Here is a 15994-nt window from a genome sequence, read left to right on the forward strand (position 1 = left end):
CGTACTCTTCTCTCTGTTTTATTAGGAGTGTGATTTAGTTTTGAGGGTTTTGCAACAGATGGCTGTAGTGTCAGTTTGTTCCAATAGCTGTTTCCGATAACTGTTGTTTCTTACAGTCTTGACATTATCCATCACATTTAGTAGCATTATAGCAATAGATGCAATAACAGTCGTGTTTATATCATCGTAAAAATGCAACTTCCGAAACAGCATTTTCGACATGCGTTGCTTTTGTTTTTTAATCAAAAGAAAACTGCGGCTGACGGTTATAGAATTCTTGTCGAAACTTATGGTGATTCTGCCCCATCAATTAAGACGTGTGAATACTGGTTTAGACGCTTTAAAAGTGGTGATACTGATGTGAAGGACAAAGAACGCTCGGGACAACCAAGAAAGCTTGAAAATGCAGATTTGCAAGCATTATTGCACGAAAATCCAACACAATCCACTTCAGAACTTGCCAGAGCATTAAATGTTGATCGTACAACAGTTACCAAACATTTACATGAAATGGGAAACATTCAGAAAGAAGGGAAATGGGTTCGACATGAATTATCGGAAAGTGCCATTGCGAACCGGTTGAACATTTGCATTTCGTTGATCGCCAGGCAAAAAAAGAAGAGTCTTGTCTCGGATTGTTACTGGGGATGAAAAGTGGATCTATTTTGATAATCCGAAACGCAGAAAATCATGGGTGGATCCAGGCGAACCATCAACATGCACTCCGAGACGCAATATTCACGGTTGAAAAGTAATGCTCTGTATTTGGTGGGATGAAGAAGGTATAGGCTGTTAAATCCGCATGAGACTGTCACGGCTGATCGTTATCGACACCAATTGTACAAGTTGAAGCAAGCATTGGACCAAAAACGACCACCAATTGCGAGTAAACGACGGAAAGTGATTCTTCTTCGTGACAACGCTCGACCTCACGTTGCGTTATCAGTGAAACAAACACTATTAGAGCTTGAATGGCAAGTCTTACCGCACCCCGCGTATTCTCTGGACATTGCTCCATGCGATTATTATTTGTTCCGGTCGATGCAACACGCTTTAAAGGATACACACTTTCATAATTTGGAAGAAGTGCGAAAATTCGTGGACGAATGGATCAACTGAAAAGAAGAGTGATTTTATCGTGGTGGAATCCATCTCTTGCCAGAAAGATGGGAAAAAGTTATAGAAAACGAAGGAAAATATTTTGATTAAGGTATTCATTCATTATCATATTTAATTACATGCGTTTTTGAGCAAAAAAAACCCTCAAAACTAAATCACACCCCTAATATTTGCGATTCGAGAGGAAATTGGTGATTAACAGCTCGTACGATGACGCAGCGCTGTTCGCTGTAAACGTATTTATGACTAGTCGTTAGCGGCCGAGCGGGGTCAACTCCGAGATAATCCCATAATTTTTTAACTGTCCCCACGAACGGTGTCCTCGAGGGACGTAACTCCGGGATGTTCTGAATCGAATAGATAGCGAGTCGGAGCTGCCACGAGCTGACGAGCCGGGATTACGCTTTGATCCTGCCGAGTCCGCGCTTCCCCTCGCGCAGAGCCTTTTACTTAACGCGGAAGTCGTCGTACGAAGCAACGAGACGGTCGGCTCCGCAAAGGATCCCGGGTACTTCCGTGTCATTGGGTATTCCGTTCAGCTCGGGCCGCGCGTTTGTTAACGCGCGCCCCGTTATCGCCATGATTTATGGAGCGTATATAAATACGCAACGGTAACGTATGCCACCGATATCTGCTTCCACTCTGCTACTTCCAGCGGAAATCTCTCGCGGTTCCGCCGCGTAAATTTTCCGCGAGAAATGAAATATAAACAGTCGGTGATCTTGGCGCGGCTAATTACTAGCTGACGCCGAGTTAAGGCGCGCAAGCGAGCCCGACCACGAGCTGCTGTGAATAACAAATTTATGGCTCTCCGTGCGGACGGGATCGCTCCAATTACTCTATCCGCTCGGGAAATTTGACGTTTAACCGCCACCGGGATAAAGAAGTAGGAGGGTCCGGACGCGAAATGAAACGGATCGTCGAGGAGATCTGTCTGACACGCACCGCCGCAGCGGTAATATTTATGACGGCGTAGCATGGGTGAAATTATCGAGCTAACGATCAACTGCACTCTCCTCTTCGTAATCCACTTTCCTTGCCTTTCCCTGCCACGCGCGAGAAATGTACAATTATTATTTTTATATAGTTGCAATTATTATAATTATTATAATTCCTGCGGAATCGCGAGAGAACAGCGAGACGCAAGAGTGAAATTTTCAGCTCGGATGCCGAGCGCATCCTCACAGCGGACCGAAGATTAGGAAGTGCATCGGGCGAGAGGTGTTCTTGGACTCGAGAGAGGAGGTCGTTCTGCATGAGATTGCAGAAGCGATGAGGAGGGTTGCCGGTGGCTCAACCGCAAACACCTCACGTACCGTCGTGTAGATTAAAGCTCGGCATCTCCGCACGGTCTCCCGCGTGCGCGCCGAAAACACACGGGAAATCTCGCGAGTTCACGGATCAGAGAGGGTGGGTGGAGTGAATCGGGGGTGAATCGCGATCGTGGAGGCGCGATGGAACGGGGTCGGGATGGTGACGACGCCGAGAGAAAAAATCAACTCACGAACTTACCCGGGATCAGACACGCGTTCTGAAGGGCTGGTAAACCCGGGGGTGGAGGGTCGGTACCGTTGTCGTCCGTCGAGAATAAGACGGTGTTCCGTCACGAGATCTCCGGCTAACTTCGCCGACGTATTAAAAGCTCGTAGGAATCGCACGTGATCGACGTCGTCGATCGCGACGGTCATTGGGATTTCCGGCGCGCTGCGAGAATCCGTTTTCCATTACGTGCATCTCGGCACATTCGTTCCCCGTGCCGCGGAACTCGGCCCCTTTACGATGTAATCTTGCATTATTATAGTAGTCTCGCTCATGAGAAGAACAGCGCTTCGCTGAGCGCGATTACGTAAAACTAAAGATGATTTGAAACATGCGTTGAATCAACACGAGTTTATTAAAATACGATGTCTAAATGCAACTTTTCTTTCGATTGTTACTGACTAATTAATAAATTCACTCATGACCAGTAGCACTTGCGCGTTTTACCGAAAAGTTTTATCTTGACGTCTCAAGGAAAACTATGACAGTTCTATTCCCATTAAAGCAAAATGAGAAATTAAAGCAGTCGCGCAATTAAAAGTCACTGTCTTTCCTTCGTTAAGCCAATCGTGATAAACATCGAGCCTACCGTCTCATCGCGACGTCTCATCACGGATTCTGCTGGCATGAAGGTCCGCCTACGAGCGGGACAATTTCACAGCCGTTAAGGGGGGAACCTGCTTTAGAACGTTGAAAATAAGGTATAATTTTACGAATTTTTTTTTGGAGAAACTATACAGCGGATCATTATAAAACTTTGATGCATTTATTAGTACATGTTTAAAGATAAAACAAATTATTTTTTTATTTGAATATATCGCCTGTAGAGGTCGTCCTGGAGGCATCTTAGTGCAGCCGGCATTGTAAATTGGCGAGCATTCTCCTGCCTCCAAATTTCATCCAAACTGAAAAATTGAAATATTTTCTCGTTATTTATGAATTCCCATCGTCGATGAACCTTTAATATTCATAAAAACATTAAGTTAAACAATTACTTTTGCATGAAAAAGTTCAACAACTTTGCCTAAAAATCGTACTTTTGTGTTCTAAGCTCCACCATTTTGGCACTTTTCAACTTTTTTCTTCTCTCTTTGGTTCATCGACGATGGGAATTCATAAATAACGAGAACATATTTCAATTTTTCAGTTTAGACGAAATTTGGAGGCAGGAGAATGCTCACCAATTTGCAATGCCGGCGACGCGGCTGCACTAAGATTTCTCCAGGACGACCTCTACAGGCGATATATTCAAATAAAAAAATAATTTTTTTTATCTTTAAACATGTACTAATAAATGCATCAAAGTTTTATAATGATCCGCTGTATAGTTTCTCCAAAACCAATTCGTAAAATATACCTTATTTTCAGCGTTCTAAAGCAGGCTCCCCCCTTAAACGCGTACTGTCCGCTCTCGAGACTGCTGGCATCGAGCTTTCCCCCAAAAACATGGACGAATCTCAATTTTGCGGTGAGTGCAAAACGCGCCACGTCTCGTCTCTTAATCTAATAGCGCGAATTCCGCCGACTTTATGGTCGTGATTCATTGCGGACGACCGCCATTGTCTGCGAGCTGTCTTTAACGCGCCACTAAATAGGCACGTGTAAAGAGCAATGCGACCGTCAAAGTTACTGTTACGATCCTCGCGCGCGTTTCTTCGCTATACGTTCTATTATACTTTCTCTCGTGAATCATCGAATTTTATTCCCGTACTTCCGCAAACGACGTGAAGACGATGAGCGCAGATCTTAGTTAGCATTAAATTATTCGAGTTTCGTCCGCTCGTGAAACAAAACTAACAATACGCGCGAGTCGCGGCAGTGATCTAGACTTGTAATTTAATAAGATTCTGATCGCGGAATCTGACGCTGCTGGAAATTATCATGGAATGCACCAACAGATAAAACCCGCGGTGGGCGGAAATAAACTGAGCCAGCCCGTTAATTGCGATTGCAAATTGATTCCGGTCCGTTCGTTCGATTTATTCGGGATGCCTGGACACATCGGCGTTTTAATTATCAAGTTTTACATCGCGTTGCCAATATTTTGGGAATTCGCTTGTCCCGAGCCTGTCACTTTCAATAAAAACGTCCGCGCCGACGAATAAATTGTAAATTCGTTCTCGTAATCTGCTTCAAGATAATGTTCAATCGGGATTCTCGGGCAATCTGTAAAGATTAATGACACGTTCGCGCTACGAGATCGATCCGCTCGTGGACGCGCGCAGATCCGGTACAGCTTCGGCGCGACGCGCGGAGCGGCGTCGCGACGCTGTCGGCCGTAAACGCGTGAGGGCCGCGCAGCCGTAATTTCGTGCCGTAAAAGAGGAGGCTCGCAGGAGGGTGATTTTAGGCTCGCATCGCACCACCCCTGAACTCGTTATCGCTTTACTGACCCTTATACGGTCGCCGACGAATATTTAAGGGCCACAAAAATCGAGCAGACGTTTCGGGACCGTTTGATCGACGATTCCCTGTCGCTTTTTGCATGTTTCTGCATATACCAGATGCGCGATACCAGATAGGGAGTGCGTTGCGCCCTCATAAACGCAATGCTGTTTGAGTTTCGCGAATCGCGATCTGCATCTAGTAACATTATGTATTACAGCGTCGTTAAAATTTAATTAAGTTCCTTTGAAACAATGTGCCGTATCCGGCGAGCGGAATTTACATAGCGAGTTATCGGGCTCGGATCTAATATTGTCAGACGCATAAAAAGACTCGCAATCGAGTCCCTCGATCGATACATGCGTGGGAGGATTTTTAGTTGTATCCAATCTGCGGGTTTTTAGATAGCGTGATTGCGACCGTACAGGCAGAAGTTTTTATGTAAATGCGTTATGCACATTAGAGTAATCTGGTTTACCCATCATGCATTATATTGCTTTGCGATGTCATCTCTTGCACATTGAATGCCTTCGACAAACATGACGGCAATGCCGGCAAGAATATAAAATTAATACTAATATTGCATGGAAATTATTGCATCTCGATAATGAACAACGGGAGCTGATGCGCGCGACATGGGGAGTGAAAATTATCGCTCCCCAATGTTCGCCCCTGGGTATAAAGAGGGGAGGGCGCGTAACATTTCAGAACACGAAATAAATCCGCGATCGTGCGGGATAATCGGGTGTAGCGAGCTCACGTGATTAAGAGCCCGATACATCTAATTAAGTGCTACATAATACGATACAGCCGTGTTGTGCGCTCGGGAAAACTGTAACATTTCCGCGACACGCTACGGAAAATCACGCGGCGAGGGTTTAGCGCGCTCGTGCCGCGCTGTGCTCGCGCGTATTAATTCCCCGTCGTAAAGTTTCCCATTATTTTAACAGCCGCTATTCGTAGGTCGACGATAAAACTTCCGTGGTACGGGATTTCACGCGGATCGTCCACGTGCGCACACGTGTCTCTTTCTCTCCCTTTCCTTAATGAAGAAAGGAAACGGGGATCGTCTGCGCGCCGAAGTCGCGTCAACGCTCGTAAAGCGAGAGCTCTTCTCTGTCGCGAGGAACGGCGGGAACAGATAGCCGAAGGGACGGAGAATGGATGACGAAGGGCGGCAAGTAGCCGAGGAGGACGAAGCGACTCGTACCCGTAGACGAACCGGAGAAATGGTCCGGCTTAATCCACGCGCGCACTTACGCACGCTCCGCGGAGCGGAGCGGAAAGGAAGAAGCGTGGCTCACTCGCGCGCGCGCGAGCTTTCGGCTCGTTTCTCCCGGGTATAATGCCCGCGAAATAGCCCCTTTAGTATGATATACGTATCACTTACGCGGCGCGATAATGAAAAGATTTGCCGGCTCTTTATGACTTCCGCGCAACGGCTAACAGGATCGTTCGTTTCTCGCCCCGCGGCTCCTCCAACCCCCGGCCGCCCTCCGCTCCGGCTCGCTCACGTTTTTCTTCCTTCGCGCGGATTTCCCGGTTTTCTATTTTTCCCGCGTTCGATCGGTATATCACGCGCACAACGTGCGACGTGCCATCATCGGTTCTTTATGTGCAAGCTTGAACAGGTTGTTGCGGCTTAGGTAAATGGGCGAACGCAATAAATCTCCGATTGTAGCATCGATCGCCAGCCTCTCTCAGCAATTCCGAAGCGCGTGTCTGTAGACTTATACTACAGGCACAAATATTTTTCATCGGCTTGCAAAAAATTTCGTGTCACTTTCCACGTATTTTTTCCTCGGCGCGGTAATAAAAACGAGACAGTGAAAGGAGTTTTGCGAGCGCGGCTTTCTACGCGAATACGTGCCGGGTTACTAAGTGCTCCGGTAATTTATGTTACCGCGCGGCGACTCGATCGATCCTGTGACCAGTAAGCGGATCGTTTTAGGAAGAGACGACACCGCGAAGAAGAAGAGGCTAATATACGATCGCGCTGTTTCACGAGGCGAATCGCTTCTTCCGCGACTTCCCGCAGCGATCCCGTAGCATCACTGAGGGCGTTTAACAAGTTCACGACGACGAATTGTGGGCGGTCGTGGCTGAGTTAGGGCGACGTCTCGGGGAAAATCGAGTCGAGTAAGCGTATCGCGTATCAGCCGGCAGTTACGCGGATGAGCGATGCCGCGAAAACATCGCATTTCGCTCGCTCGCGCCTCTATTTCCGCGCGCGCGTTAAATCATGCTTAAAATCGGAGCCCTTGCTCGCTTTTTACCTACCTAGCTAGCTGGTAATTTATGAAATCCACTCGTTCCCCGGGAAGAAACGATCGTGCTCGAGCACCGCGCACGGTTCTTAAATACACGACTCATTTTACGGTTTTCCTTAAGATTCTTCACGGTTAATCGTATTATCATTTATACATCGCTCTAATCTCGGGGTAGAAGAATGACGACATTTCGCCTTGACAAGAAAATTCCTTGATAAGAATGTTTCTTTCATATCGAGCGACGTTTCCGCATGTTTATTGGCCACAATACTCCCTTTATGTACCATATACAGTATTATGGAAAAGACTTAACTCTAGAGAGCACAGGATATAATATATTCCGCTCCACTCTACTCTACTCCTCGCTTGATCCTGCTCCCATAAAATTCGCCCTCTCGCTTGCTCTCGTTGCCGCCTCGAAAATTCACTCGCTCCGCACCGTATATGTATACGCGAGTGTGTCTGTCTCTGAGAACTTCGCGCAGCTCCTCTTGCAGGAGAGCTTGCACTCTATTTCCACGACGTCGCTCTCCTTGTCTCGTGACTGCGCGTATTCCGGTAACGAGCCCGCCGCGCCGTGCTATCGGGGAGGAAAAAGATTGGATTCCCAGGAATTTCGAGAGAAGAATTTTTTAATACGCGTGCATAAACATTCCGCATCGGGCCGCGCGACGACGGCGTCCCAACGACGTGGGAACGTTCCTCGCGCGGCGAGATCCCTCTCGATCGCGGCGCGTCGAACGAGAATGAGGGAGACGCATCCTGAAAACTGCGAGACACCGCACCATCCTTGACGATTTATGCAAAACGTCATCGCGGACCGAACAATAGAACGCAATTCGAAGCGGCATACAACATTCAATAAATAAATTAAAGGGATACCCGAGACAGTCCTGGCGATGCTCTTCGCATTCGGAGATCTTTACCCTCCTTGATCGATACCGGCCTTGTTCGCTCGGGGCAACCTTATTGTTAGATCATGGCGCGAAGCACAGAAACGGCAGAACGTAGGAATGCAGCGGTCCGCGTCAAAGGGTCGCGATCCCTTCCGACTGCGCCCGTCTGAATCGTCGTTGGCGGGCGTAAGAACGAGGGGAGGTTGAAGAGGAACGAGGAAAGAATTCTTCCAGATACTTTCGCAGCGGGAGACGCCTCGTTCCCGCTTCTGGGCGAATGCAAGGAAACCTTGCGTTGCTCGCGAAGGACGAGGGGCACGATCGTTAAAAGCCGCCGTCATCTCCGCGCTCGTCAGCTTTCTCGTCTTCGGGAAGGATTTTCCGGCGTCCTCAAAGAGTCAATGCGAGGGGTGGGACTGGTGCGAACAGGCTGATCCGAGACGGTGCAAGTAGAAAGCGCAGATTTTATAATCCGCGTTTCGAGTCAACTAATCCTCGTGCATTAGCCACATCCGATATACAGGGTGGGGAAAAGTTATTGGTCAAACTTTCGCCAGTCGATTCTACTCGTCGAGATCGCCAACATTGCATCATAAACATGGTGCCGCAAAATTAACTTTCAAGGTCATTTTCAATGTCAAATTGTTTAATTGGCTTAGTCGATTCTACTCGTCGAGTTGAACAAAAGTCTCAAAGGGACTATATGCCGGAAATCAATATTTCATAGAGAAATCTTCGTTTGAAGTTTTTAGAAGCCAAAAAATTTCGTAAAATTAATTGTGATGAATGTAAAATCTGCTTAATCTACCCGATCACAACCACCACGGCCACCACGTCGAGGCATGCTACAGCAACGTTATTCTTAGAAAAAATTTGGTAAAAAATTAAAACATTTTTTTTTAAATTTTACACTGAAAATTGATTCAAGATCAGCGGCGGTCTTCTAATAATCACGAAAAAGGTCTGGATATGGATGGAAAGCTTCTTAAGCACAAGTAACGAATGTCTTATGGAGCGATATATTATTCCTCTCCGAGGCAAATGACCGTTGCTTTAAGGAACCAACAGCCGTTGAAATGTTACTGGGTACCAAGATACCCCGAAGGGAACAAAAATCTACCACGCCCACGTCGTTGTTCCTGGGTAGCGCTAAGAGTAGATTAAGCAGATTTTTGACCTTGAAAACGAATTTTTCGGGGTCATTTTTGGGAGGTGATTTTCGCTAATCATGATCAGGATATTCAGAACATGATTTTAAGAACTTTATAAGCATCAGATTTATTTTCTGACTTCATAAAAATCGATTTTTTTGAAATTTCAGGCAAAAAAACTTAAAACGAAAATTTCTCTATGAAATATTGATTTCCGGCATATGGTCCCTTTGAGACTTTTGTTCAGCTTGACGAGTAGAATCGACTAAGCCAATAAAAAAATTTGACATTGAAAATGACCTTGAAAGTTAATTTTGCGGCACCATGTTTATGATGCAATGTTGGCGATCTCGACGAGTAGAATCGACTGGCGAAAGCTTGATCAATAATTTTTCCCCACCCTGTACATCCGGGGAAATCCTGAAAGATTCGGCGTCGAGATTTGTTTACAATGTTCGCTTCAGCCGAGATTTGCTCCTTTATTCATCACGTTTGATCCGGCCGCACGCGGCGACAGTTTTGATTAAACTAACTTTATGTAATGAACCCCCGCGAAGGCGAAACAAATTAACCGAAACGGGATTAATCCAACTCGAGGATTATCTAATAAGCGTGCTTATTAGTTTTCGAAAGTCCGAAAACTTTCTTCGTTTCCTATTTTTTTCTAATCTGCTATGGAGTTAATTCCAGCATATAATCTTGTTTGATCGGACAGAGATCGAAAAAGCGATCGAGAGCGAGAGGGACGAAACGTGCAAATGGTATTCGGATGGTGAGCCTGTTTGCGGTTGCGATTAATTGTCGAAATAACTGTGGACACGCGGAATCGTTTAGGTTCACGCCCCAGGACGTGGTACGTCCGGTTGGAACGTGTGTCTCCGGACATCGCGGGACATAATATACGGGGACAGTTACGGTCCTGGTGCGACGTATATTATGTTCCGCGTAAGTGTAGCCGCCCTGGGCGTTCGTTGCGTACCGCCCTACGTGTACGAGAAATACGCTCTGTGAAAAATGAACTTGGTCGGCCCTAAGTTTGCTCAACGATGTCCTCGCGATGTCCAACCATCGCGTGATGCATCCTCGATCGATCGGAATCGTCGAGTTGACGTCCGAGCATTCCGTGCTTTTCTTACCTTACCGTAAAGAACAAGAGCGTTTTTTAAATAAATCCATTACATGGAATCTACTCTGCCGCTGGAATCGCACGGAACATTGTTCAAGTGTAATGTACAAATGTTTAATTTTAATTTCGGATCCCACCGCGCAAGTAAATAAGGGGAATTTTATTCTCTCTCGCGAGCGCAAGGTGAGCCTTGTTTTAACAGCGCATTTTCACACCGAATTTCGTGTCGTGGCGAAACGAGATTTTATTTTCCACCCTTTCCCGCGCACGCGCCACGTGACACGGCCGATTTGTTCCTTCGTCGTCGAAATCAGTTGTACGATAAATAAAATCCGCAGGGAAAAAGGTATACGCAGGGACGAGAAACGCGACGAGTCTGCCACGGCTCGTCGCGCTCTACGCGCGATACACGCACGAATACGCGCGGTGGTGTTTCGCGGCTGTCACGTAGACGGCGTTTAAATTGAGCGCAGAAAAACGCGGCTCGTTTCGCAGCACGATCCCCACGTGCCGGAATTTTTCTCTCGCGACGGCCATTTCTCGTCAAGTCCTTGCACGAAATGACTCATTATCGTCGCCACTTAAAATAGAATTGTAGTTCTCCATGACATCTCTTCCTCTCTCTCTCTCTTTCTTTCTCATTTTATAAAATACCTACATATTTTTTATAAAATATAAATAAAATGAGAAACTCTAATGAAACAGACTGCAAAGAAAATCTGTTTCAATTAAATTAGCTTATTTTAATTAATTTCATTTCATTTCATTTATTATTTAATTAATCCTATATGAAAGACCGTCATCCATGCTGTTTTCCATGGAAAACGATGAAAGAATCACGCACAAGTCTGTCGCGGACCGAAAGACAATGGATCAAGAGACAAGTCGCGCCTTCGCCGCCGATTACGACGGTAAAGGCGGCTGCTAAGCAAAAGCTCTCGCTAATTGCACTCTCGACTTTAAATATCTTTTGCTCGAAATGTAGTCGCGCGTGCCGCCAGACGCGGCCGACGAGTCGCGCGAATATTTACGACCGCTTCACCCTCGCGCGGACCTCGGATGCTGCTGCGCGCGAGCGCCGCTTTAGCAGGCGCGCGCGAGAGGAGCAAGAGAGAGAATCCATTCTTTCCGTATTAAAATAAAATTAAACGAAGCCCCCCGTGACGAGAGAAGAATGGCCTGCATGAAAAATCACCGTCCGCCTCTCCGCGAAGAAAGGATATTACGGATGTTACGCTCCTCTCGCTGGAATCGTAAATCTTCCCGTGCACCGCCGTCGAGTTTCGCGGGGTTTTACGAGACACCAACTGGCTGCTCGTTGAGGCCGACAATTCCTCCTTGACCGATGAGCGCCTTACCCCTCGTACATCGTCGGACGTGATTTTCATCTTGACGTCGCGCCACACGCGCGGAACGGACGCACCGACGAACAATCGATCGTCTCTTAAATAAAACGCCAAAATGTAAAACTCCAACATGTGCAACGTGATAAATATTTATTGCTATTCTTCAGAAACATGGTTAACTTTACAATTGGATACAATATTTTATAAACATTTGACGCCGTCACTCGATGTCGATGCAGCTTGCACCGCGACAGAAAATGCCACGCTGGAGATCTTTGCCGATAATGAGAGGCTTCCGGCCAGTATCCGATAGTTCATCGATAAAGCGATACGAAGCTCGGATACCCGTCGTCGCAGACTCGAGACCGGTGTCAATTAGGAGCTAATTGATTTCGAGTGTAAATCTAATGCACGGTAAGGCGTTTTTCAACGGCGCCACGCGGCGCTTCGGTCCTTCACGGGGTGGTTGCGGTTGCGGCGGAGGGGTTGCAGGCAGAGCTTGCAGGCGAGAGCGGTTGTTCCCGCTAGATTTACGACGGCGAGGTGGGCCAACCCTCCCGCCACCCTTATGGGTTCTCTCGCTCGTATTCCTACGGCTCCTTCCGTTAATGAGTCCCGATCGTACGAGCGCCACATGTTTCCACGGCTGTGCTGCGTGGTGTTTTCTTTTCTTCCTTTCTTCTCGCCTTTTTTTCTTTTTCTTCTTTTTTTTGTTTTCGGGGACCAGAGCTTTTACGGTTACGGTTCGTGCGTCCGGTTCCCGCTGACGTACCGAATCCGCGTGTAAAATGTAACTTGACCGTTTTACTGCGCGCGCGTAACGCTGCGGCCCGGGGGCCGCCATTAAATGCTCGATATTTTCGGGTTTATGTTATATTCATGCCACTGACTCTTCTCTCCACCGCCCCGCTTGAACCTCGCCTACAATGGACGAATGGTGCCGCAACGGGAAAATTTCATCGGCGCGCGAAATACAGATAAGCAAACAGATATATCCGCTGGATATGGGCGATGATGGGAAATCAATCACTCGATTGATGCGCGTACGCGTTTATTGTTCGCGGGGCCGTCGAGGTAACTCTACAAAAATTTTATCGGCATACAACTCTGTCGTCGTGCACAGGCACGCCGGTCTCTCTCCCGCCGTTCCGTATTTTAATTGGCAGCGTTCGCGTCCAGGGACTCGATGGTACGCCATGTTCCCTTCACTGCATCGGAAAAAAATAGAGAGACTTTCGTGACACGTTCTCGTACGAAAACGGATGGTGGCTTTCGGCGCAGCGAACGCGACTACGTACCGCAGGTGAGATGCGCGAAACAGATCGCCCCTGGACCGCAATCCTCGTCCTTTTTGCAGTTGCTCTTCCTGTCCTGGCTATCGACCTCCCGCCTTCGTCTGTCCGGCAAGTGCAGAGCCACGATTTCCGGTTCGCCCTTTTTTCGGACATGTGTGAATGTCAATGTTGTTATCGTGGAGAATACTCCGCAAGAATGAATGAGAGAATTCGAGCGACAAAGTTATCGTGCAATTAAAAATTTTCCCCAAAAATAATATGCGAGATTGCGATGAATTGTATTATGTATTTTTTTTTGTTTTTGTATTTAAAAAGTTGTTTGGGGTGCTATTGGAATTATTAATAAATTTGGAAAAATTAAAATTGGGTTTTTTTAAAGAAAAACAGCAATTTTGAAGAATTTATTTCAATGTTAAATTAATATTAATGATAATAAGTTCTTATATAAATATAAAACTTAAATTATCAAAAATAGATAATTAAGATTTTATATATTATTAATTGATATATGAATGTTTAAAAACTTATATGTAAATGTATAGATTAATGTATATTGATTATTAAGATTATTATTAAACATTATAAATAATGATAATGAAAGAAAATGTAACATTATGTTATATAAAATATTATGAATCTGATTATATTAATGTATAAAATCTTAATTATCACAAATAACGTATATAATTGTTAATTAAATATTATAGTATTAGATTTTATGTGATCATATCATTATTATTTATTGAATATTATTACTTAATAATATATAAATACCTTATATAAATAATTAAGTGTTATTTAACCATTCAATAAAAATTAGTTTACTAAAATATAATGAGTTTATACTGATATTCTAATTGGCTAATAAACATTAAGTGATGTGATTATCGGACTACTCACAGATTCCATGGAGCCGTCCATCTCGATCACGTGGATGTCGGACTTGCCCTACGGCCAAACGACCAAGCGTGATTAGCACGTAATCGCGATGTAACAGCACGGTACGCACGATCCGTTTGATCGGCAAGATCAGTTGAATTAAGTCGATTCTCCGTACCTTCTTGTCCTGTATGATGCATGACTCGCTGGCCAGCACGGTGTACGTTAACAACGCGAGAAGAAGAAGTCGGCTCATGTCGGATTGCGCGTTTGTTCCTTGGAGAACTGCGATGCCTTACGAGGTGCAAGACTGCGCTTTATATCCGTTTTCGTTTCGCAAAGGCGCTCGTTACGAAATTGTTCCATCAGCGCGTTCTTATCGGGGAAGTCGTTAAACGCGCAGCCTTCGAAAGGCGAAAAACAGCCGAGACAAACACGAGCAGAAATTACGCGGCTGATTCCCGACGCTGCGTTCAGCTGCATCCGCGTGATGCGCACATTCTCACGCCTATTTATCTAAATTAGAAAAAAGAAGCACCGTCGTAAAACGCGGCCTCGATACACCTCACGCTATTTTCGACTTAAGGAACCGAGACGTCGCTATCTCAATTTTATGAAGCCTTTGAAGTACTTCCAATGAATTTTATCTGCGAAGGATATTCCGATGATGCTTGACTGATTCATTCTCACCTAATTGAAAAAGAGATTCCTTGCTTCTGGTTACCGCGCAAAATGGAGAAACCACGTTATCATATAATAGAATATTATTGTTCCTGGCGCAGCATCTCGATTCAGATTCAAAGAAGCATCTGGGTGAGCTTGCGTCTCTCAAGAATGCTCTCTTATCGATTGTTTCCGATGCGTTACGACGATCGGCGCAGACTTGCCGGCGATGTCTGCGTATCTTCATTCGATTTCGCAGTACCCCCTTAAGCGATATATATTTCCGGGCTCTCCCGGTCCTCAGAGACAGGCGAGAGGATACTTACTGCGCATTTTCCGCGGAATACCACGCCGCCTTCCGTGAAACAAGAAATACGAGACGTTCGTTTTCCGATGCTCGAGCACAGCCTCGAGTCCCGCGAGTGCAGTATGCATTTTCGTGTTCTCTTGCCGGGCGCGGCAATACTCCGGCAACTTTTCACCGGAGATCGACTTTAATGACCGACAACGAGGAGAAGGAGGAAGAGGAGAAGAGACCGCCTTTCATCCACTCGTGAAATGCAGGAAGAACGAATCGCCGTTACGAAACGGTGGGATTGAAAACCTTTAATCAGCCGCGCGAGCATTAATGCACTTTGTTATCCCGCGATGGTACCGTTGCAATTTGTCGCGGGACAAAAGGGGAGCGAAAGCGATGCGAAAAGGGTTGAAGTACCGCCGGCGCATCATAGTCTGGGGCCTGCCGGCCGGTTCTTAGCCGCGTCCGAATGATTATCGTGCGGCCCATTAGCACTTGAGCCCGCGCTTATAATCAAAGAACGCGAATAATCAAAGATGTTTTTCCGCCGACGGCGAAACGGCCGCATTAGGAAGTTGCACGCTCGGCGCATCGCGCATATCGTTATTCTCGCTACCTCGTTATCTGTCTTTGAGAGCCGAGTTCTCTTTCACGTCGATATGCACCTAGCCGCGTCCGCCCGCCTCCGTACGGAGAGATCCGGTGTTCGCATCGCATGTTTGCCACGAATGCGAGATCATTAATATCTCGCTTTCGTTGCGTCATTAGTTCGGGAACGGAATATCACCAGGGGAAGATTTATTTACGGCGTTTCCTTATGGCTTTGCGCCCAAACGAAGGTTTAAATATGCGTGATTACGTGTGAACATGATAATGAAATCACGCGAGAGGATCGCGTTAAAAGATTGCACATCTCCGCTGCGGTGAGCGTTACTTAAAAACCGAATGAGGAAAGAATATACAGGGTGAGGCACCTAAAACAGGCCACCTGAATATCTCGGCTGTTATTGGTGATAGAAAAAAATGT

The 15994-nt window shown here is 46.2% G+C and overlaps 2 protein-coding genes across 3 annotated transcripts in view; one reads left to right on the plus strand and one right to left on the minus strand.

Annotated features, from left to right (window-relative positions):
- Positions 1-15994, plus strand: part of LOC105287618 (kinesin-like protein CG14535) — a 218458-nt gene that overhangs the window by 37125 nt on the left and 165339 nt on the right. The gene's annotated exons all lie outside the window — the stretch shown is intronic.
- LOC105287617 lies at positions 11966-15925 on the minus strand. The gene is made up of 4 exons (XM_020034394.2): positions 14185-15925; positions 14028-14075; positions 13131-13266; positions 11966-13040 (listed from the first exon to the last, which is right to left on the minus strand). Exons 1-4 carry the CDS (start codon positions 14260-14262, stop codon positions 12988-12990), a joined length of 315 nt encoding a protein of 104 aa, XP_019889953.1. The 5' UTR covers positions 14263-15925; the 3' UTR covers positions 11966-12987.

Source organism: Ooceraea biroi, chromosome 5 (genome assembly GCF_003672135.1).
Source record: "Ooceraea biroi isolate clonal line C1 chromosome 5, Obir_v5.4, whole genome shotgun sequence".
Lineage (NCBI taxonomy): Eukaryota > Metazoa > Arthropoda > Insecta > Hymenoptera > Formicidae > Ooceraea > Ooceraea biroi.